This window comes from Pelophylax lessonae (genome assembly GCF_965119305.1).
Source record: "Pelophylax lessonae genome assembly, chromosome: 9".
Taxonomy (NCBI): domain Eukaryota; kingdom Metazoa; phylum Chordata; class Amphibia; order Anura; family Ranidae; genus Pelophylax; species Pelophylax lessonae.
Window position 1 is genome coordinate 64266469 of NC_138776.1, and position 25482 is coordinate 64291950.

The 25482-nt window shown below is 41.6% G+C and overlaps 1 protein-coding gene across 1 annotated transcript in view; it reads right to left on the reverse strand.

The window, feature by feature from the left end:
- LOC309564701 ((E2-independent) E3 ubiquitin-conjugating enzyme FATS) overlaps window positions 1–22426 on the reverse strand; it is a 243939-nt gene extending 221513 nt beyond the window's left edge. Inside the window, exon 1 of the mRNA XM_082269373.1 lies at window positions 22238–22426. Within this exon, the coding sequence (XP_082125499.1) occupies window positions 22238–22391 (154 nt within the window). The 5' untranslated portion in view covers window positions 22392–22426. The remainder of the gene's footprint in view (window positions 1–22237) is intronic.
- Between the last annotated feature and the right edge of the window lie 3056 nt (window positions 22427–25482).

The following is a 25482-nucleotide window of genomic DNA, read 5'->3' on the forward strand; positions in this document are numbered from 1 at the left end:
GCTAAATTCGGACCTGAAACGGACCAGAAGACGCACAGGACTAGATTTGTGAACCATCTAGAGAGCATAGAGAGCCAGTCACAATCACCTGACATGCGAACAGGATGCAGAGAAAACCGGATCCAATTTGCAATAGTGTGATCCTAGCTTAGAAAGCTGGAGGAAGTGTCAATGGACTATGAGTGTGCTGATTACTGTACTCAGTCCATTTAAACTACAAGTCAATCTGCTGCAGTAGAACACAGGACTTGTAGTTTATTCATTCACAGATCTTTGTGACTGAATGACACGGCTGTGCGGGCAGAGTCAAAAGGTGAACTTAGCCTTTGAATATACAATTGAAATAATTTTGTTACACCTGTTTGAGAAAGGGAAGGTGTAGTCCTGCCACACTTCTCATCCTAAGGTGACGACAATGCTACTCCTCCATAGATACCGCCCAGAAAGTAAATGATTTAAAGTTAGGAGAGACAACTAAGGATGGCCAATTACACTGAATTCATAAAAAAGGCATATTTTATTACAAAAAGTCATCAAAAATATAAAAAGTCATATAAATAACAAATCCAAAATTATATCACCAACACCATCTATAGATATTTTTTTAAGGTATGAAAGTAGAAAATGTCAGTTGTCATCTATCCAAAAAGTCAATGCGTTTCACGGTCATTGCAGCTTCTTCAGGACGTCACATATTCAAATGACAGATGCCTTGTTACATTCCATTTCAATAACAAACAACAATATATAGCTAAGGAGATGGTCATGGACCCTAAGACTGTGGGAAGGCAAATAAGAACAGCAAAAAGAGAGCACCCTCCAGGATAGCCAATACTCAGTCACAAGAGTCCACAGAGGTAGCAGCATACACTATATTGTCAAAAGTATTTAGGAGTGTGTCTATGGGAATGTTTGACCATTCTTCCAGAAGCACATTTGTGAAGCCAGGCACGGATGTTGGACAAGAAGCCCTGGCTTGCAGTCTCTGCTCTAAATCATCCCAAAGGTTTTCTATTGGGTTGAGGTCAGGCCAGTCAAGTTCCTCCACCGCAAACTCGCTCATCCATGTCTTTATTGACCTTGCTTTGTGCATTGGTCCAGATCGTTTGGTGGAGAGGGGATTATGGTGTGGGGTTGTTTTTCAGGGGGTTTGGCCTGGCCCCTAAGTTCCAGTGAAGGGAACTCTTAAGGCGTCAGCATACCAAGACATTTTGGAAAATGTCATGCTCCTAACTTTGTGGGAAGAGTTTGGGGTTGGCCCCTTCCTGTTCCAACATGACTGTGCACCAGTGCACAAAGCAAGGTCCATAAAGACATGGATGAGTGATTTTGGGGTGGAGGAACTTGACTGGCCTGCACAGAGTCCTGACCTCAAACCTGATAGAAAACCTTTGGGATGAATTAGTGTGCAGACTGCAAGCCAGGCCTTCTCTCTGACATCAGTGCCTGACCTCACAAATGCGTTTCTGGAGGAATGGTCAAACATTCCCCTAGACCCACTCCTAAACCTTGTGGACAGCCTTCCCAGAAGAGTTGAAGCTTTTATAGCTGCAAATGGTGGGCCAAGTGAATATTGAATCCTATGGACTAAAACTGGGATGTCATTATAGTTCATGTGAGTGTAAAGGCAGCTATCTCAATACTTTTGGTAATATAGTGTATTAGGAATCTGAGAATGGTTTTGGTCAAATGTATAGTTTTTAACAGATACTTAGAGACAACTGTTAAACATTCAGCAGTACATTCTCTACATTAAATTACTCTAACCTGCCAAACTGTAGCCCAGATAGAAGTGCAAAAGAAATATTTTTATAAACTACTCAACTGCATAATTGTATTAAAAACAGTGTGGCGTCACTTTTCTCACGTCATACTTACCTGCCCTGTGCAGTTGGTTTTGCACAGAGCAGCCCTGATCCTCCTCTTCTCGGGTCCCTCGCCAGTGCTTCTTGCGCCTCCCTCCTGCCCAGTGCCCACAGAGCAAGCAACTTGCAATGGGGGCACCTAGGCAGGCCTGCTCCCGGGCTGTGGCTCTACATGTCCACTTACACACAGAGCCATGGCTCGGGCCCGCCCCCTCTCTCTCTTCACTGGCTCATTGGCTGTGATTGACAGTGGTGGGAGCCAATGGGGAGGGAGAGTCCCCAGAGAGCCGAGGTTCTTGTGCACATTGCTGGATCACGATGGGGCTCAGGTAAGTATTAGGAGGGCTGCTTCACAGAGAAGTTTTTTTCTATGCATGAAAATAAAAAACCTTGAGCCTTTGGAACCACTTTGAATTAAATTCTTTAAAAGAGCAAAGGCTGCATGCAGCCCATAAAATCACCAGTTTGATGTGTCTAGTCATCACAGTCTTAAAGTCTAAAGAACCAACTTAACTTTTCTTGTACAGTTATTTCTTCCTAGCATGTGCCTCTTGTTCAGTTTCACATAGAACAGTTTCCATGGTGGCAACTCAAAAACAAAGAGACGCTTATCTTGTAACGTCAGAAGGCCCCGTGGTTATACATGTTTACAGCTATTGTGTCTCCTCATCTATTATGCATGTGCTGAAATAGTGATGTGGGGGAGATGTGGAAAAGACAACAAGTATGGTTTGATCAGCTGTTTTCCATCATTTTCCAGATTAACTTCATGGTTTTGGAATTAGCAAATAAATTTTTTCCTTATGATTTCAACATCTACGCTTGACTATCAATCACGTAAGCCTGATACAGCAATAGCAGAGATGTTCTGTGACTAGAACACAATTTTCATGTGTTGGAACACTCTGCCACTCTTCTACAGCTATCCATTTATCTATAGCTCCAATCAACAACATTAACTATTTAATCCCTATGCTGCTAGCATTAGTAAAAAGCTAGGAAGGTGCTATATTTACTTTTATATTAATTTTTTTTTACATTTCTTTAGTTGCTTCTTGGTTTCTGCCTTAGGCCAAAATGACATCATACAACCCAGGACTCTCATGCGCATGTGCAGGAGTGATGTCACCACTGCTCAGCCATTCAAATGGCCAGAGCCCATGAACTATGATGTTAAGAAGCAATTAGGTAGCGTTAAGTCAGCTATACATGGATTGAGATTTCAACCAATGTATGGGCAGGGAGGTTGTACACAAGTCAATCTACTGATCAACTTCTGTAAACCTGCCCTGTTGGGTTTTCTCCACTCGATCAACGCCGTGGGCTTTAACCTGCAATGCCGATCAGGGCATTCTGAGAGTGGAGAAGTCTCCCTGCTGTCAGAATACATCAGCTCAGCGTAAGGATTCCCCCATCCACACGCTTGATGTGAATTCATTCAGTTTTTTACGTTTAACCCAGTATTTGAACAATTAAAACTGAATAAAGTATAGGTTGCTTAACGTGATTCTAAAGTCTATTTGTTTTAGTTAAAATAAAAAAAATGCTTTACCTACCTCCTCTTCTCAAGTCCTCTACTGGTGATCTTGGCTCCTTGGCTCTTCTGTGTCTGGCACCATAGCAAGCCGCTTGCTATGGGGGCAGATGTGTGCTCTGAGCCGGACTATATGCATCCATAGACACACGCAGCGTAGTTCCGCCCTGCACCCCACTCTCTTCTTACGGAGTTTGATTGACAATGACTCCTGTTACTATCAATCTGTTTCATGAGAACAGAGAGAAAGAGCAGCACTGCTGTTCGGGCATAGCGCTGGATTGATACTGGACTTAGTACACTGAACAAAATTATAAACGCAACACTTTTTGTTTTTGCCCCCGTTTTTCATGAGCTGAACTCAAAGATCTAAGACTTTCTCTATGTACACAAAAGGCTTATTTCTCTCAAATATTGTTCACAAATCTCGCTAAATGGGTGTTAGTGAGCACTTCTCCATTGCCGGGATCCATCCACCTCACAGGTGTGGCATATCAAGATGCTAATTAGACAGCATGAATATTGCACAGGTGTTCCTTAGGCTGGCCACAATAAAAGGCCACTCCAAAATGTAAAGTTTTATCACACAGCACACTGCCACAGATGTCGGAAGTTTTGAGGGAGCATGCAATTGGCATGCTGACTGCAGGAATGTACACCAGAGCTGTTGCCCGTGAATTGAATGTTCATTTCTCTACCATAAGCCATCTCCAAAGGCATTTAAGAGAATTTGGCAGTACATCGAGCCGGCCTCACAACCGCAGACCACGTGTAACCACACCAGCCCAGGACCTCCACATCTTCATCTTCAAGATTGTCTGAGACCAGCCAACAATCGGTTTGCATAACCAAAGAATTTCTGCACAAACTGTCAGAAACCGTCTCAGGGAAGCTCATCTGCATGCTCGTTATCCTCATCGGGGTCTCGACCTGACTGAAGTTCGTCGTCGTAACAGACTTTAGTGGGCAAATGCTCACATTCAATGGCGTCTGGCACTTTGGAGAGGTGTTCTCTTCACGGATGAATCCCGGTTTTCTTAGATCTTTGAGTTCAGCTCATGAAAAATGGGGGCAAAAACAAAAGTGTTGCTTTTATAATTTTGTTCGTTATATCAGTAGGGGGGAAGCAAACATTTAGTGAACGTTTTTTTTTTTTACCTTAATGCATGTAAAACATTAATTAATTCAACCTAAAAAGTGACTGGTTACTATGCACAGCTGCACTAGATTCTTTGTGCACCAGTTTTAGTAAATCTTCCCCAAAGTTTATACATCTACTGTTCATGTGTAATTACAAGTTACAAGTGCAAGTGCAATTTACTATATATATTAATTTACTTTCAATACCTGTGTCTCTCTCGAAGTTTAAGAAAGGCCTCCTATGGTACTACCTATTAGCAGCCAGGGTGGCAATCTTCCATCATAGAAAATGCTCCACTCTAACTCACCTTGAGGAATGAGCACAGATTCTTAATGACATAAAAACATGGTGACCCAGGTGTCCTTTCATCATTCATTAGAGTAGTGAGGTCAATAGAAGATTGCTGATGCTTTAGCTGCTATAGGCCAATTCACTTGCAGATTGTTTTCCACGTATTCATGTTGCACACGGTAACCACAAGGTAATTTGCATACCACGCTAAATTGTTCTTCGGCAGTGACAACTAAAATCCTAACTGATTGCCAAGTTCAAAACAACCATTGATATTTTTTTCCACTTGGTATGGCCCACCCTCTACATTTTCATTAGGCATGATGAGTAATGAAATGCCCTGTGCTTAACAACAAAGATTACTAGCTATGTTGCCCCATATAAGGAAAGGGATGGTTGGCACTCAGGATAACATCCAAAAAATAGTATTCCTTTATTGAAAAGACATGTACAATACTCTAAAAACAGCCTACATGTTTCGGATGTAAGTCCTTAGTCATGGTGTTTTTACAGTGTTGTACATGTCTTTTCAATAAAGGAATACTATTTTTTGGATGTTGTCCTGAGAGTCGACCATCCCATTCCTCATTCTGGTGCGCTGGAGGTGTTGACAGCCTTTTTTTCCCTTGCCTCCAACAGAGCACTTTATATGATCATCACCTTATTAGGATGCCTATGGACCTACACTTTAGGGCAAGATTGGCGACTGTTTTGATATTGCCACTCACGTGTTAGAGCAGTGGCAAATACAAGTGCAGATGTCTTCGTGTGACTGTACAGTTGGTATACAGCTGATTCTGCTGAAGTTACCTGCAACTTGGTACAGCCGGATCAATTTACAGTTATATTCATATTTATTCTATGTGTTCTTGTGCATCACATTACTTTGTAACTTTGGTTGTAGGTATATGTTGGGGGAAGGTGCTTTTTAGAGACAACGTTGTCTTTTACCCTGTGTTTAGTCTGCCCTTATAGTGTATTTTTGATGTGTGTTTAATTTTTCAGTTTTGTATTAATAAAGGAATTTTTAAGTATATACCGTGGCTGCCATGTCCCCTTCCTCTCCTATAGAACTCCTTTCTCTCCTGGGTCATTCCCTCTTCTTGTCAAGTTAAAAACAACCCTTGTTATTTTTTTCCACTTGGTATGGCCCAACCACTACATTTTCATTAGGCATGATGAGTAATGAAATGCCCTGTGCTTAACAACAAAGATTACCAGCTATGTTGCCCCATTAAAAGGAAAGGGATGGTTGGCACTCAGGATGACATCCAAAAAATAGTATTCCTTTATTGAAAAGACATGTACAATGCTCTAAAAACAGCCTACGTGTTTCGGATGTTAGTCCTTAGTCATGGTGTTCTTACAGCGTTGTATATGTCTTTTCAATAAAGGAATACTATTTTTTGGATGTCATCCTGAGAGTTGACCATCCCTTTAGTTATTCTGGTACGTTGGAGGTGTCGACAGCCTCGAGGTCTGAGCTTCAAGCGGAGCTGTTATGTAGGAAGATTGTAACGTCCACAAACTTGTTTTCCCTTGTTGTTGCCCCATATGCTTGATGAATGCTCAGGAGCATTCAGTTCTTTAATAATAAAAATGCTTGGAAACAACACAATTTGAAAGCCGAACAATTGGACAGCAGGAAATCCTGAATGGAGCAGGAAGGTTAGATGTTACTTGGCACTCCTTAATATGTGTTTGTTCTTTCATTATTTTAATTTTTCAGTTTTGTACTAATAAAGGAATTTTTGAGTATATACCATGGCTGCTATGTCCCCTTCCTCTCCTATAGGACTCCTTTCTCTCCTTGGTCATTCCCTCTTCTTGTCAAGTTCAAAACAACCATTGTTATTTTTTTCCACTTGGTATGGCCCAGCCACTACATTTTCATTAGGCATGACGAGTAATGAAATGCCCTGTGCTTAACAACAAAGATTACCAGCTATGTTGCCCCATATAAGGAAAGGGATGGTTGGCACTCAGGATGACATCCAAAAAATAGAATTCCTTTATTGAAAAGACATGTACAATGCTCTAAAAACAGCCTACGTGTTTCGGATGTTAGTCCTTAGTCATGGTGTTTTTACAGCGTTGTATATGTCTTTTCAATAAAGGAATGCTATTTTTTGGATGTCATCCTGAGAGTCGACCATCCCTTTAGTTATTCTGGTACGTTGGAGGTGTCGACAGCCTCGAGGTCTGAGCTTCAAGCGGAGCTGTTATGTAGGAAGGTTGTAACGTCTACAAATTTGTTTTCCCTTGTTGTTGCCCCATATGCTTGATGAATGCTCAGGAACATTCAGTTCTTTAATAATAAAAAATGCTTGGAAACAACATAATTTGAAAGCCGAACAACTGGACAGCAGGAAATCGTGAATGGAGCAGGAAGGTTAGATGTTACTTGGCATTTCTTAATATTTGTTTGTTCTTTCATCATTTTGGTTACTGTGAATTGGTCCATCAAAAGGAGTACTTTAATTTCTGGATTTTTGGATGTTGACAAATGTTTGTGGTGGATAGCAAGGAAATTTGAACTGGCAGAAAAGCTGCGCTCAGAAGAGCTCAGGGTCCAGCAGAAGAAATAAAAAGGTGAAACGTGTCATCTTTATCAATTTCCCTGCATATAATAAAGAAGATGAACATATTTTTTAATATTTAGGAATCTCACTTACAAGAGCTTTTTTACAAATACTAGACACCTGTCTAAAAAGGGGAAAGAGTGTCTTCCTTCTGCATAGCAGCAAAACAGCAGCTTTCGTTTTTTGATATTGATCGGAAAGGATTGACTGTTCCAAACCAACATATCATTTTGTTCTTCCGCTTTTAAAACATAAGGACTCAAAATTTGCATCAAACAATACCAGGTGTTGGGCATCGCAACATTTCATTTTGAAAGACAAGACAATTACGCTTTTCTGGAAACAAAAGTAATTACCAGATCCTGACAAGACATTCAAATATTTTGGATGAAGGCTGAATGTTGGGAAACAATCCAATCATTGAATGATCATATAACCATCAAGTATTTTTCATCACGCAGGAGCATGGCTCTGAAGGCTGTACTGTTGTTATCTGCTCTCACCATGAAGAAAGACAGACAATAGCATGATCGTTTTCAGTTTAATACATCTGTATTTGTGTATTTTTGGGGGTCACAAAATTAGCTTTTTAACACTGTTCACAGCACATGGATAATCTTTACAGACTGAAATGATTACAATCAGTTATCTATTGTGTGTGGTATCCTTGCAAGCTTGACATTTAGGAGAATTTTACAATGGAAAGAGATTAAAACACAATCTGAATGATTTTGGCATAGTCACATGACTGGTTCTCTTTGAACAAGGTATTAGAAGTCACAGCACACCGCAGATAATACTAGCAGACCAGGAAAGGTCCGCTAGGTCAGAATATGCTGCTCAGTTCAAACATACTTGGTTTAAAATGCCCAACTTTGTGACAAGTTTATGTTGAATCTTTTAAATGGGTTAAAGAAGAACTTTAATCAGAAATGTTAGTCCTGATCAATCACTTCATGCTGGTCCCTTTTTCACGTATAGCTATGTAAAACATAAAAAAAAAAAAAGGTGTCTCTACTGTTTAAAATTCAATAATGCACTGGCTCACCTTGCTCTGCACATGCTCAGTTTTTCTCTGTTCTCGGCACTGTGCCTAAAATCAGAGCCACTAGAGGCCAATTAGCTGACAGCTTTAAGATTTATTGTTGCTGAAGGGGGAAGAAAGCAACGTAATGACAGACTATGCTGAGGGAACACAGATTAGGGAGGAAGAAAAGAAGGGCAGGAGAGGTGACAGGACAAACTCTGGTGCCAGAGAGACACAAAATAATGTAACATAAGGATAGTGTCTCGTTTTATCTCCCTGATATTCTCTTTTTTTCCTCTCATCTGTGAAATTCAGCACTATGAATCCTTTGTCAGTTTTCCTTTCTATCTGAGCCAAGACATATAATCAAGGCTGGAAATGTGCATATTTTAATTGAAGAAAGGGACATATAGTTTTTGAGACCAAGGAGAGGGGGAGATTTTTCAATAAGGAAGTGGCTGCTCTGGTCTTCAACAAAATGGCGGCCCCCAGCAGGAAGAAACAGGTGCAATGCTGGAGGCAAGTTACAGCACACAAAAATTTTGGTAGCATAATTATTAATGTGGAATGTACAATATGTTTTAAGGTTAAAGAACATTAATTTTTATCAATAGTTAAGGGTAAACTTCTGCTTTAGGGCTCAAATGCAGTCTCCTCAAAACCTATACAAATCTGTACACATTTAAGCATAATTGTTGCCAATTGCAGCACTGTAGTTGTGATAAGGCAGGGGGTGTCTCAAACACATTGCAGCAGTCCCTAGATGCAGCTTCTTTCCAGAAATAGGAGTTTTCTGCTGGGGCTGAGGAGGCAATATAAAAAAATAGACATTAAAGCTAGCCAGATACACATAGGTTCCCCCACCCACACTAAACATGGATTTTTGGATGAAGGAATCTCCCAGGTGGCTATTGTGTTTAGACAGTCAGCACCATCGGCTGTCTGAACACCCGAACAGTGACTGCATCTGACTGGTCACAGTCACTGTTAGGATGAAAATGTTCCTACTGGCTACTTCGATGTTTCAGTCAAAGTTTGTTGAGTCTGATGGTGCTGATACACTGGGGGGGGGGTCACTTTTATGAGCGGAGGGAGAGGTTCCCCCCTCCTGCCACATCCCTGTCATTTTCCCCGCTTACGATCCGGTCCGATGGAGTCCTAGACAGGAAGTCGAGTGAAGGCAAGATGGCCCCCACTTGACTTTATGGCCTTGGAGGACCGGAGTGATGTCATACGTTGCTTCCTCCCAACGGCCTTAAAGGGCCCATTTTTCTCCTGCAGAAAAAATGACTTTTTTTTGTTTTGTTTTGTTTTAAGTGTACATCTGAGATCTGAGGTCTTTTTGACCCCAGATCTCACAATAAAGCGGACCTGTCTTGCTTATTTATATTACAAGGTATGTTTACATTTCTTGTAATAGGAATAAAAGTGACCAAAAAATGTTTTCAAAGGGACAGTGTAAAAAAAATAAAAATAAAAGTTAAAATAAATAATAAAAAAATGTAAAGCGCCCCATCCCTCCGAGCTTGCGCGCAGAAGTGAACGCATACGCAAGCCATGCACACATATGTAAACGTTGTTCAAACCACACATGTGAGGTATCACCGCGATCGTTCAAGCGAGAGCAATAATTGAAGCCCTAGACCTCCTATGTAATGCTGAACTGGTAACCTGTAGAAATGTTTAAAGTGTTGCCTATAGAGATTTTTAAGTTCCAAAGTTTGTCGCCATTCCACGAGTGTGCGCAATTTTGAAGCATGACATGTTAGGTATCAATTTACTCAGTGTAACATTCTCTTTCTTATTATAGGAAAAAATTGAGCTAATTTTACTGTTTTCTTATTTTTTAATTAAAAAAGTTTATTTTTTTTCCACAAAAAAATTGCATTTGTAAGACTGCCGCGCAAATAAGGTGTGACAAAGTATTGCAACAATCTCGATTTTATTCTCTAGGTTCTCTGTGAAAAACAAAAGTATAATGTTTGGAGGTTCTGAATAATTTTCTAGCAAAAAAATACAGATTTTAACTTGTAAACAACAAGTGTCAGAAAAAGGTCTGGTCCATAAGTGGTTAAGCAGGTTGTATTTGGGAAGAGTTTTAAATTAAAAATAGAAAACATCCGACCAGGCTAAATCTCCCTCTGTGCTGAGATGAGCGATTGCTAAGCAGTGGTAAAACTTCCATTTACCTTTTTCGGATGATGAAAAATAAACCTGATGCCACAATGATTAATGGAATGCTCATTAGCTTTATATTAGCTAAAATGACTAACATTTAACTTGATATGGAAGCCTAAGTTAAAAAAAGAAATCTTTCATAATCCACTTCATAATGCTTTATCTTCTTAATTAATGATTTTCATTATCTGGTTCCTGCAGTTGTAACACTTAACCCTGGAGATAGACTGACTATGACCTATTTCCTTAGGGTTTCCCTACTAAAAGATTTAGGCATGCATCTATTTTACAAGTGCACAAGTTATAACATCTGACAATAAATATTATTCTGTCTTAACCAGTTCCCTACCAGCGCATAGTAAAATGACGCCAGCAAGAACACTCTCTTCCTCTGGGCAGGCTTCTATAAAGTGCCCCGATTGCCCCAAAATAAAAAAAGGGCTTGTCACAAGCCCATCAGAGCACCGGGCATCAGCCCATCAGAATACTCGAGTACCTGTCACCAGCCTATCTGAGTATCTGGGTACCTGTCTCCAGCTCATCAGAATACCCGAGTACCCGTCTCCAGCCCAGAGTACCCGAGTACCTATCTGCAGCCCGTCAGAGTATCCAAGTACCTGTCTCCAGCCCCTCAGAGTGCCCAAGAACCTGTCCCCAGCCCATCAGAGTACCCGAGTACCTGTCACCAGCCCATCAGAGTACCCGAGTACCTGTCTCCAGCTCATCAGCCCAACAGAGTACCTGAGTACCTGTCTTCAGCCCAGAGTACCCAAGTACCTGTCACCAGCCTATCAGAGTACTGAGTACCTGTCTCCAGCTCATCAGAGTACCCAAGTACCTGTCACCAACACAACAGAGTACCCAAGTAACTGTCTCCAGCCCAGAGTACCCGAGTACCTATCTGCAGCTCATCAGAGTACCTGAATACATTACACCAGCCCATCAGAGTACCCAAGTACCTGTCACCAGCCCATTGAGTACCTGGGTATCTGTCTCTAGACCAGAGTACCCGAGTACCTATCTCCAGCCCATCAGAGTACACAAGTACCTGTCTCCAGCTCAGAGTACCCGAGTATCTGTCTCGAGCCTAGAGTACCCGAGTACCTATCTGCAGCCTATCAGAGTACCCACGTACCTATATCCAGCTCAGAGTACCTGACCTATATGAAGCCCATCAGAGTATCTGAGCATCTGTCTCCAGCCCATTAGAGTACCCAAGTACCTATTGTGACAGGAAGTCAGGTAAATCTGGGGATGTAGTCACAGAGAGGAGACACATTCCCACCTGGTTTGGAAAGTTCACCAATTACTATAGGGTGTCGGCTGCCAAAGGCAGTAGGAAGGTGTAAAGAAGTTGAAAGGCCTTCAGCTGTTCGGAATGAGGAAATGAAGGCCTCTATAATTTGTCCAGAGGAAGTCTATGGATTGCTGCCTCCTGTCGCCGTGTGGGCTGGAGAGGAGGACAGACAGATGTGTGCCTCCCGACGCTGAGGAAGCCTGGGAGAAGGACTGCTGCCTCCTGTCACCGTGTGGGCTGGGAGAGGAGGACAGACAGACGTGTGCCCCCTGAAAGCTGTGTGAGCATGGGGAAGACCTCCGGAAGCGATGAGGAGGGTAACCAGTGTGAAGACTACTCGAAGTGAGGTTTTGGATCGTTTCTAGAAACCAATGGACATTTCCTGTGTGAAGGGGAAATTATGTAAGACCGAAGGCTACTCAAGGTGAGGTCTTGAACTATTTCTATGTGGGAAGAAATAGATGAACTGTGTTCAATGTGAAGAGGAAAAGGGACATGTTCAATGTGAAGAGTCCAATGAACATGTGCTGTGAGAAGAGAAAATAAATGGACTATATAGTGTCTGCTGTATGATCAGCCAAGTCTGCCCAACAGTAGGTTGGAGACAGACTCTTAGGTAGGTTCCAGTGTGAGAAGGTAGCCGCCCACAGAGGCAAGGATTTATTTTGGTGTTTTATTTTATTTTGCTGTTTTGCTGCATGCAGTCTGGTGAAGAAAATGGCATGAATAAACCAAACTGTTGTTTGCAACCACTTGTCGGCTATCTTACTGTGTAAACGCATCCCCCCAAGGGGTCATCCACGCCTACCACTGAGTGAAACCCTTACACTATCTACAGCCCATCAGAGTACCCAAGTACCTGTCTCCAGCACATCAGAGTACCCAAGTACATATCTGCAACCCATCAGAGTACTTAAGTACCTGTCTCCAGCCCATCAGAGTACCAGAGTACCTGTCTCCGGCCCATCAGAGTACTGAAGTAACTATCTGCAGCCCATCAGAGTACCCAAGTACTTATCTGCAGCCCATCAGAATACCTGAGTACCTATATGCAGCCCATGCCTCATAGAATACACATCGGGGTGTTTGCTTTCCAAAATGGGGTCATTTTGTGGGTAATTCTATTGTCCTGGTGCTCTAGGGCCTTCAAAGTTGTGCTAGGTAGTCAGGCAATGAGATGTGTAAATTATGCTCCTAGAAAGCCTGAAGGTGCTACTTGGATGTTGGGCCTCTGTATGTGGCCAGAATGTGTAAAAGTCTCACACATGTGGTATTGCCATACTCAGGAGGAGTAGCAGAATGTATTTAGGGGTGTCATTTTTGCTATGTACATGCTATTTCTTATGAATTGACAACTTATAAAAACGTTTTCATTTTCTTTCCACATTTTCCAAAAACTTGTGGAGAAAAATGACTTATTATGCCTCATAGAATATCAGGATGAGTATCAGAATGTGTTTTGAGGTGTAAATGCAAGTATGCCTATGCTGTGTGTGGGAAATAACTTGTTATAATGATCATTTCGGGTAAAAAAAAAAAAAAAAGAAAATAATAATAATAATAATTTCTTAATTTTCCCAAGAATTGTGGCAAAAAATTAAATTAAAAAATGACAACTTCCAAAAACTCCCCATACCTTTTACTAAATACCTTAGACTGTCTGCTTTCCAAAAGGGGTCATTGGGGGGGTATTTGTACTGTCCTGACATTTCAGGGCCTCAAGAAATGAGATAGGCCGTCAGTACATCGGGTGTGATCAGGTGTAATCAATTTTTAATGATTTACTTCATAGCTCGTAAACTCTATAACTTTCACACAGACTAAATAATATCCACTAATTTCAGTTATTTTTACCAAAGATATGTATCAGTATTAATTTTGGCCCAAATTAATGAACAAAAATTACTTATTTGCACAATTTTAAAATAGAAATTAAAACAAGTGTTTTTTTTTTCCCAAAATGTTTCTCTATTTTTTCACTTTGCAAAAAAAAAAACCTAGTGGTGATTAAATACAACCAAAATAAAGCTCTATTCGTGTGAGAAAAAAAATAATGCAAATTTTGTTTGGGTACAGTGTTGCATGACTGAGTAATTGTCATTCAAATTGTGACAGCAATGAAAGCTGAAAATTGGTCTGGGCAGGCATGGGGTAAAAGTGCCCGGTATTGAAGTGGTTAAACTAAAATAGGGAATGTAAAGTTCCTTTTGATGGCAATATTGAACAACTATTGTTGCATAGGAAGTATACTGACGTACGCCTATGTTTGTAAGCATCTTTCAATCTTTTCCTTTCTACATGCACACCCTCCCATTAGATGCACATCATTGTTTTTGCAGGGACAACGGTAAAGCATGTCTCTGTAAATTTGTATTGGCATGGTCACTTGTAGGGTCAACCAGGGCAGCACATGGGAGATGTGCGCAATTGGGAGAGAACTGTCACCCTACATGATGAAGTACCCAAACAAGGACCTTAACCACTTGCCCTCCGGAAGATTTACCCCCTTTATGACCAGCCATTTTTCTGCGATACAGCACCTCGTTACTCTACCTGACAATTGAGCAATTGTGCGGCACTGTACCCAGATACAATTTATGTACTTTGTTTCCACAAATAGAGCTGTTTTTTTGGTGGTATTTGATCACCTCTGCGGGTTTTTTTTGTTTTGCTTTAAACAAAGAAAGACTGAAAACTTTGAAAAAAACCTAATATTTTTTACTTTCTTCTATAAAACACATCAATGTAAAAAAACTAATTTCTTCATCAATTTAGACCAATATGTATTCTGCTACAATAAGCTGTACAGGTTGCCAGGCTTGGGTCCTGAACGAGTGCAATGTGGCACCAGTGTTTGGGTTATGGTCCCTTTAAGGGAAGTGTGTGGGTACTCACCTGTGACGGTGAGAAATTCTTGGGTGCTACTGCCACACTGATTCTCCTCCCGGCCAATCAGGAAGCGGGTCCTGAGACCTGTTTCCCAAATGGCCAAAGGAGAAGGCATCCTATTGGTGGAGGAGGAGGGAGGAGATGGCCGCCAAGAGGGGATATGGAGAAGACTGAGGGGGAAGCCGTTGCCACCCGTCAGTCTGGCGCCCGGGGGAGGGGGGGAATGGTGTGGACTGGACTCTGGAGTGACGGGGGCGGGGGGTCCATGGCCAGGTCAGTCTTCCGCCCCTCCTAACCGATGAAACACCAGCCACCACTGGTAGCCATGTGAAGGAGAGGACTAACTCGCAGTCCTCTCTGTATTACTAGAGAGGTATTTTGGACCCAGCAATTTTGGAAGCCCTGAAGTGAAATTCGGGTAGGAAAAGGGCCTCCACTCCTGACTACAGGGACTCCAGTCCAAACAGGGTTGAGAATCTCCAGGAAGCAGTAGTGGGTGTGATGGTGTGTGTAGGAGTTGGAAAAAGACACCGGCTGGAGTGCTGCTCGTGTCCTGAAAGCTGCCAGATAGCCAGACAAGGACTGTGCTAGCCCTGGGGTAAAATCCCATCTATGAACTTCGTGTTTTCCTATTTATGCTGTTGTGCTGAAGACAAGCGCAATTTGTGTTTCATTTTGTTTTGCTGCTGGAAGCATTTTTTATATGTTTGCCTAAAGAAAAATAAACACATGTTTCGCACACTACCTGTCGCACTAAGAAGGTCTAAGGTGCTTAGATTTCAGAACCATGTTCTCTCATTTATCTGGGGGAACAAGAGACCTAGGGTGAACAAGCGAACGCTTTACACGCCTAAACTCAGTGGCGGTCTGGGAGTGCCGGACTTGATGAAATATTATTACGCTGCACAGCTGGCCCAATTAGTGAAATTTCATACTCATCAGTCCCCTGCAGCCTGGATGAGAATGGAGGCTAGCTCTGTCTCTGGTCAGGAGATCTCTTATATTATGTGGTTGCCACCCAGAGATCGTCCTCCTATCCTCTGTCCAGCCTTGTCTCATTCCCTAGCCATCTGGGATCGATTGTCTAAATCGCATGGCTTTCGGTCTCCCCATGCCCCCTTAGCCCCAATTCTCACCAATAGCGGGTTCCCCCCGGGTCTCTCCCCCAGATCGTTTCAGTGGTGTATGAATAAAGGACTGCTCCGCATTGCTGACTTTTGTGATCATAGAGGTATTCTTAAAGCGGAGTTCCGGGCACAAAAACAATTTTTTTTTTTGTGCCCCTCCGCTAGGTAGAGCTCACCTGAAAAGGAATTGGATAGTTATTTTTATTTTTTTTGTTTACTCACCTTTTTATTGAAGATCGTAAATACTCACCTCTGACTGCTTCCTCCCTCGGAGCCGCGGCTCGCCCCGTAACTTCCTGCCTCGCGATGATTCCTGGGAGCTAAACGTCATAGCTCCCAGGAATCAATGCGACAGCACCGGCCCCGCTCGTCATTTCCGGGCGACGCCGCATTCCCCTGCAAAACAGCTTCTGGGCATGCCCAGAAGCTGTTTAGGAATGCGGCGCCGCACCGGAAGTGACGAGAGGGGCCGGTGCAGTGCATTCTGGGACACGAAGACGCGGAAGAAGACAGAGAAGAGGACCGCGCCGGCTTCAGCTGCCCACAACAGAGATGGAAACGCTGTGGAAGAAATTTTCTAAGTAAGTATTTCTTCTAAAAGGTAAGTGCGAACCGGGACAGATCAGAGGCTAGCCATTGTGGAATGTGCTAGCCCTGACTGTCCCGGGGGTATGTTCAGCAAAAAATCATTTCTGTGCCCGGAACTCCGCTTTAAGAAACAGCAGTTGATTGACAAATATGCATTACCTGTTTCGGAACATTTTAGGTTCACTCAAATAGATCATTTTCTCCGATCCCTATCTAGCCTCTCTGACCTGACCACCATGACTTCTATGGAATTTCTGTGCCGCAAACATGACAAGTTGTGGGGCTATATTTCCATGATCTACAATATGTTGATGGACTCGCCTCTGAAACTTCCTTATATGGAGCGTTGGGAAGCTGATGTCCAAGAAACCATTGAATTGGCAGACTGGCATGCCATGGCTCAGGAGGCCTCCAGATCACTAATCAACACCTCAATCATAGAAGGGAATTATAAGGTACTACTGCGTTGGTACATGGTGCCGGACAGAATAGCATCCTTTGTGCCTGGGGCGTCCCCAGTGTTTTCGTGGCTGTGGTCAGGTCGGTACTATGTTCCACATTTGGTGGCAATACCCCAAGGTGAGACGCTTCTGGATCAGAGTGTATAACTGCATATACTCTCTTACGCAGGTAAACCTGACAAAGTCACCGCAGCAGGCCCTACTGGGCAGAAAGGTGGACACAGCGACCAGGGCACAGAGAAGGCTCATAACGTTTATTTTTACTGCGGCCAAAATTACGATTGCTAGATCTTGGAGGTCTCTGTCCTGCGGTTTGAGCAGCTTAGACATAAGATATCCTGGATAATGATGAATGAGAGACTTTCGACTCAACTGGATGATAAGATGCACATATTCGACAAAGTGTGGGAACCTTGGCTCAACTGTCTTACTGGGAACGAGTGAGGAGTCCGATTGAGTCTGGGGGTGGGGTCCGGTGAGCGGGGTTGGGTCCATTTCTTTTTCTTTCCCTTGCTTTTCCTTCCATTTCTCTCTATCTTCTCCTTTCTCTCTATCCTTCACATTAGTCTCCCAGCAGACTATCTTCCTCAGGTTCTCTCAGTGGTCACCCGCTGCTGCTCAATCTTTTGATTTGGTTTCAGCACAGTTTTCTAGTAGTAGTCTGTATGCTTACCAATTTGCAGTAGACGTCATTGTTTGCTTTTAGAGTTATGGCGCACTGAGGATCAATGTCTCCGTATACCTACTTGCGTGGGAGTCTTCGGGCCCTTACACCGCACAGTTCCTCTTGTTGAATGTAGCAAATTTTCCGATGCATTTCTTATGATTGTCTGCTTGAGGCTGTACTAGCCGACCACTGAGACTGTTATACTGTTACGTAACGTTTTCTATTGTTGCTTTTTATATTTGTACTCTGAATACTTTCAATAAAAATCATTGAAAAGAAAAATAAACACATTTATGCCGAAGTTAAATGACTTTGCACATGGTCCTGTGGAGCTATAACCCCCAAATTTTGCAAAGCGTACATCGATTGGTTTGCACAAAAGTTAAAGCTTCTACAAACTATGGGATATTTTTATTTATTTATTTATTAACTTTTACTAGTAATGGCGGTGATCAACAACTTATAGTGGGACTGCGATTCTGTGACAGACAAATGGGACACTAACTGACACTTTTTGGGGACCAGAGACACTAATACAGTGATCAGTGCTAAAAAAATGTGCACTGTCACTGTACTAATGGCACTGGCTGGGAAGAACTTAACATCAGGGGCAATTAAAGGGTTAAATGTGTTCCTAGACAGTGCTTGTGTACTGTAGGGGGGTGCTTTTACTAAGAGAAGGCATAGATCCGTGTACCTGCTTTGCAGGAAGACAGGATCAATGCCTTCCCTACTGACAGAACAGTGATCTGTCTTCTTTACATAGGCAGATTGCCATTCAGACTGTGCACTGAATAATCAGCGAGTGCCGGCGGACATCGAGTCCGCAGTACCCGACGCTGGACTCCCGCTGTGTGTGATCATGCACGCCACAGACCTGGAAGTGTCAGATTGCGTACTAGGTACGTGAAACAGTAGAACCTTGCCACTTTGCGGTCGTATATCTAAGTTATACGGTCGGCAAGTGGTTAAAGTGGAACTTTAGTCAGTAAATTTAAGTCCTGCTAAACCACTTCAGGCTGGCCGCTTCTGCAGGTATAGCTATGTAAAATATTAGTTATAAAGTGCCTATACACAAAGTGCCTATACACTGTCTTACTCTGCTCTGTACATGTTCAGCTGCTCTCTATACTGTACTGCAAACCACGGTGATAGAAGCAAGAAGAAACAGGAGCAATCGTGAAGGCAATTTACAGCACACACTAATTTTGGTAGCATAATTATCAATGTGGAATGCTAAAGAACATTAATTTTTACCAATTTGTTATGGGTAAAGTTACACTTTATTGAGAGGATCACCAGGTATTCTTTTAATGAAAACTGCATATTAAGAAGATTGAAAACAACTTTTGAAATTGCATTAATATGTTAAAGCTTATGTGATATATATTTTAGAAACTGGTTTAGATATGGGATATTATTTAAAAATGGTGTCTTTGTGATCATAATTTAGCTTCCTGTTGTCGCTTACAATAGAGATCATTGATGGCCAATGTGCTTTAAAGATTAGGCAGGCCTATTATTAATTATTTATTATCATAATTATTATTACTATTATGAATATGGTATTTAAAAAAAAAAAAAAAATGGAACAATCCGTTTCCTTTTATCCAGCTTTTTGAAACTTGTAGAGAAATTTTCTGCATGTTGGCAAAAAACCTATAAGTTAAACAAAAACAAAACAAGAAACCCCCAAATCTATAATGAAGAGGAATGTGTGGAAATATATAATGGAGAGGTGATAGAAGAATGAGATAAACCTTTCTAATGAAATTTATCCTCGAGTCAGAAATCTAGTTATATGGCAATCTTCAGCCTAGTTATAAAGTTTTCTCACCTTCATCTGCACCTGAGATGTGTGCCGCTGGCAATATGACCCAGTCACCTACAATCTTTTTTTTTTTTTTCTTTTGATTTTTCATTAGATGTTTGCAGTGACAAAGACATTTTGCTCAGGGGATGTCTTTCACCTTGAGATGTTTCCTAAAATTCTAAGAATCAAACAGCCGAACTCCTCTGCTTGTATTAGTTTTAATTTAATTCTTGTGTCAAATATTTTTATACTTATCCAGTTCCCACACTATATAAAAGCATTTTAATGTAAGTATGTTACTGATGACATCACTATTTTAGGGGTAGCCCATTCAGAGACAATAAAATCTAGAGATGCAATATATCCGAGGATCAGTTATGACAGCTGGTCAGGTGGGGGTTTAAGGGGTGACCACGTCCAACATCAGAAGTGCACAGTACAATTACAAACTACTCAGATCCCAGAAACACCTTTCATTGGCTGCTACAAAACCACCAGTGTGACATAGTCCTTTACTCGCAAGAATTATAGAAACATTCAGGTCTCATACACATGTGCATGTTTTGAAATGAGCTGAAATTGATAGTTTGAGGAGCATCAGATTCTGCTAGCTTTGTAAAAGGTTTTAACAAGCTTTGAGTAGCTTTGCAAACTCCATGTAATTTTCTTTTTAGATTTGCATGGAAAAGGGTTAGAGCCTCCATTTAGTATTTTTTTCATCATCTGTAGCTGTGTTGGTAGCATAGGTTTGCGCAGCCTATTGCATTAGGGTGTGCCCCCCCAAAGCTCAAACACACATGACTTTCACAGATTGTGACATACTGTTTATATATGGATTTGTATACAGCAATCGATGAGGGTCTATATCAGTGGCCTTATCCGACCCCTGAGGAACTACTTCTGCCACTGATACAAGGCACTATTCCTCCCACTGACACCAACAGTGGGGCACCATTCCTCCCACTGACACCAGAAATGGGGCGCTATTGCTCCTACTGATGCCAATGATTGGAAGTTATTCTTTACCCTGATACCAACAATAGGGCAGTATCTCTGCCACTGATAGCAATGATGCAGCATCGTTTACTCCCAGGACGTTTTCTACGCACAATGGCCACTGACACCCCCCCAAAGTCTGAAGGACACTAAAATGTCTCTTTGGAAAGTTTGGAGACCGCTGCTCTAGATGCTTCCTAATGTAAATTTGGATTTAAGCTATGTGGTGCAATTCGCAAACCCTTAATCACTGTTATAAAGTCATAGATTGACAAGGCTCACGTAAGGTAATGCTTCTAAGTATGAACTATACATTGCCTTTGTTGCAGCTTGTATAAACCGGACACCAGCCATGCAGGGGGCAAAGTCATCATTACTGTTTACCATAGTGCCATGCTCCTTACTTGAGCTACCAGCTGCCAGGCTCAAAGTCTGTCACATGGCATAGGAGAGGTATATATACGCTGAACAGGTTTCATCTTTGAGAAAGTCACAACTTGCACAGGTGCTGCAGTAGCAAATTAAGACATAAGGAGGGCATGGGAAAAGTAATAACTTATTTTGGTACACGCTGTCGAGCAAACTTCAAGGGAAGTGTCCACAAAAAAGTTCAAGAAATATTTAGAAAATGTTTCTTTAGCATTAAAATGTAAAAGCTGCAAGAAACTATTATAAAACAAGATACTTAAAAGGAAACTGAGGGGCATAACTTTAAAAGAATACAAGTAGTGACTACATGTCCATTGAGCCCAAAAGGGAACATTATGAAATGTAATTTTGTCACCTCTTTTTGTCTTATTAAGAGCAATAGGCTACACATCAAAGTTGCATAAATATCAAATATCTGTATCTATATGGGTGTAGCTACTATACTTACAGAGTTGTAAGTGCCATTCACATATTGTACTTTTCATTTTTTCATACCTGGTCATTTAATGTGTATGTAAAGCCAAAATTTTTTTTGTTTTGGAAAAAGTAGGAGATATTTAAGTCCCCTGCCAGTTATTTTTCTGAGTCTCTTCAGCATGATTTCCCTGGGCCCAAGGCACACCACAGTTTAGGAGGAAATCTTTTCAAAGGGAGGGGAAATCCTTGTTAGCAGAGCAGGTGTCACCATGGGTAAAATTCCTTTCACTTCTTGTTCCTGTGACAACTGTAAAATTCTTGATTTCCGGAGACAATGATCATCAGAGCAGAATCTCTCAGCGGAGAGAAAGATTTATTTTCTTTTTTTTTAAGATTGATTTTCTAAAGGCAAATAAGCTGTTCATTTTCACTGTGCAAGTCAGTATTGCCCCAAGCTTAGTAAATGTGGTGACATTTTATTTTGAATAGAATACCTAATCATTTGCAAAAAAAAAGTTGCATTTTGTTTGGAAGTGTAACTTCTGTTGCAATGCAAATAGTCTATTTGCCTTTAGGAAACTAACCCCAAAGACCGCAAAAAGATCCGGCCTTGGTATTACTATTTCCCCATTACATCCAAAACAACAAAAAAGAAAAAAAAATGGCTGTACATACACCTAAAATTACAACCTAAAATAATGCCTTTTAAATGACATTATTTTATGAACATCAACAAAAAAGTGCTCAGTCATTGTACGGTTTTTGCACGTTTTAAAAACAAGAGGCTAAAATGTGCAAGGACAATTTTATAAAACCTGGGAGCATCCATGACAATCAGGTACAGTTTGCAGTTACCATTGCAGGTAATGTGTCTGTTGTTAGGTAACGCAACACGGAATTCATTTAAACAGCTCAACATGTCGGGTATTACTTACCAAAGTAGCAGGCCTCTTTCTTGATTGAATAATAAACTGGGAGATGCACCTGAGTAACAAAAGTCTTGGCTGTGTTTATCCTTTGTTTGGAGTCAGTGAGATCCAGATCCATATAGTTATTTAGGAAGATGGGAATCCTCTCCTGGGAAGGCATCGCAGTGTTTACAAGTCTTCAGTGACTAGGCCACTGACTTGTTGCATTGGTAACAGGGAATGCCAGGATCTGCCCCTTAGCTGAGTCTGCGCTGCAGCCATGAATAATGAATGCAGCTTACAACCCATCCTTACAATTGCATTCAAACGCTATCGAAAACTCTTTATTACATGACCTCCTTGACATCTGGTCACATAAGGGTTACTAAACCCTGACATGTATACATTTTTCCAGCATGATTGTTTAGAATTGCAATTTTACCTAGCAAATTTTAATTTCCTTTACTCGATTCATGAAGCCTTTAATAGTTTTACATTCTGCTGAAAGAAACGTGCGCGGGCTTTGGGTATAAATGTTTCATCTCTCTGACTTTAATATTTAAGTCCTCGTTCTTTAGTTTGGATTGTTTCCCTGAACAAAGTTAAGATGAGAATCTTGAAGCTTAATTCCTGTACATACAGTACTTCGAGAGGTATTCCCCAGATCTTATCTTACAGCCAATGCTTAGGCTTTGCATATTTTACCTACAATATCGATACAGATACTTTTCCAAAATAAGTTTTATTTAATTTCTGTGTAAATGGAAATCGTTAATTCCGCAATTTCAATTTTTAAATGATGACTTTACGGTAACAAAAAGAAGAATATAGTATGCCTGTGCATGCCTTTGCGACAAAAGCACACATAAAGAAGAATTATTTTTTAAAAATGATTTAGTTCCTGATATAACAAAGTACATGTGGTACTGCCCCTTCAGCTGCAATGTCAGCCAGGGCACTCCAGTCCGCACCCCACTTGTCTCCCCAACACTGCAGCTAGGAAGGAGACAGCTGCTTTGCCTTGTAGTGCCTGTCTCTGGCTCTCAGCTTTGCCTTGTAGTGCCTGTCTCTGGCTCTCAGCTTTGCCTTGTAGTGCCTGTCTCTGGCTCTCAACTTTGTCTTGTAGTGTCTGTCTCTGACTCTCAGCTTTGCCTTGTTGTGTCTGTCTCTGGCTCTCAGCTTTGCCTTGTAGTTCCTGTCTCGCTCTCAGCTTTGCCTTGGTGTGTCTGTCTCTGGCTCTCAGCTATGCCTTGTAGTGTCTGTCTCTGGCTCTCAGCTTTGCCTTGTAGTACCTGTCTCTGGCTCTCATCTTTGCCTTGTAGTACCTGTCTCTGGCTCTCAGCTTTGCCTTGTAGTGCCTGTCTCTGGCTCTCAGCTTTGCCTTGTAGTTCCTGTCTCTGTCTAACGCTCCTGCGTTTTACGTATGATGTGGATTTTCAGCTGCAGAAATATTCCACTTCAGTAGTCATGTAGAGAAACGCTGAGACACCAATCCCAACTCCCAATGACTCATCATGTGTGGAGGATCTCAATTCAGCAAGTAAATACACACACTCAATAAGATGTTTCCTAGAGTGACTTATGTATATAGTAACACAGTGATGATAGGCTGAAGAGACAGGTTGGGTAGAGATGGTAGATGACAGACACTTGAAAGGAAATGTTCTTGAAAGTAAGATAGTAGCAGGTGGACATACAAGAGAGATCAACCCAGTGCAAGAACAGGTGGTAGTAGGCTCAAGAGCTAGCAATCTTAGATAATGCAGATGTAGTAATAGTCCTTAGTATGCAGAGCTAGATAGTGTAAGCTTTAGTATAAAGGTTATAGAGGTTTCCCCTGTGGGGTACTTATCACTAATAGCAATTAGTGATGCCGCAAACCTAAAATTCGCCGTTCGCGAACGGCGAACGCGAACATCGGCAAATGTTCGCGAACCGGCGAACCGGGCGAACCGCCATAGACTTCAATAGGCAGGCGAATTTTAAAACACACAGGGACTCTTTCTGGCCACAATAGTGATGGAAAAGTTGTTTCAAGGGGACTAACACCTGGACTGTGGCATGCCGGAGAGGGATCACGCAAAAAAAAGTTCTTAAAAATTATAATTTTTTGATAGAGAGCCAATTATTGGAAAAATTAAAAAAAAATAAAAATAAAAAATTTCTTTGGATTTAGCATCTGGGGGGTCTAAAAAGTGTACCTGTCAAGTTTAACAGCATTTTTCTTATATTTTCAGGAATACGGCTTCTCTGCGGCTGGCTTTTTTTCTTGCAGGCATTTAGCGGGCATTTTTTTAGGCAGGCATGTCATTTTTTGTATTCAGTGTCTGGGGGGTCTAAAAAGTGTACCTGTCAAGTTTCAGCTCTGTAGCATGTCCAGAACCCCTAAAAAACAGCATTTTTCTTATATTTTCAGGAATATGGCTTCTCTGCGGCTGGCTTTTTCTCTTGCAGGCATTTAGCGGGCATTTTTTTAGGCAGGCATGTCATTTTTTGTATTTAGTGTCTGGGGGGTCTAAAAAGTGTACCTGTCAAGTTTCAGCTCTGTAGCATGTCCAGAACCCCTAAAAAACAGCATTTTTCTTATATTTTCAGGAATATGGCTTCTCTGCGGCTGTTTTTTTTTCTTGCAGGCATTTAGCGGGCATTTTTTTAGGCAGGCATGTCATTTTTTGTATTCAGTGTCTGGGGGGTCTAAAAAGTGTACCTGTCAAGTTTCAGCTCTGTAGCATGTCCAGAACCCCTAAAAAACAGCATTTTTCTTATATTTTCAGGAATACGGCTTCTCTGCGGCTGGCTTTTTCTCTTGCAGGCATTTAGCGGGCATTTTTTTAGGCAGGCATGTCATTTTTTGTATTTAGTGTCTGGGGGGTCTAAAAAGTGTACCTGTCAAGTTTCAGCTCTGTAGCATGTCCAGAACCCCTAAAAAACAGCATTTTCCTTATATTTTCAGGAATACGGCTTCTCTGCGGCTGGCTTTTACTCTTGCAGGCATTTAGCGGGCATTTTTTTAGGCAGGCATGTCATTTTTTGTATTTAGTGTCTGGGGGGTCTAAAAAGTGTACCTGTCAAGTTTCAGCTCTGTAGCATGTCCAGAACCCCTAAAAAACAGCATTTTTCTTATATTTTCAGGAATACGGCTTCTCTGCGGCTGGCTTTTTCTCTTGCAGGCATTTAGCGGGCATTTTTTTAGGCAGGCATGTCATTTTTTGTATTTAGTGTCTGGGGGGTCTAAAAAGTGTACCTGTCAAGTTTCAGCTCTGTAGCATGTC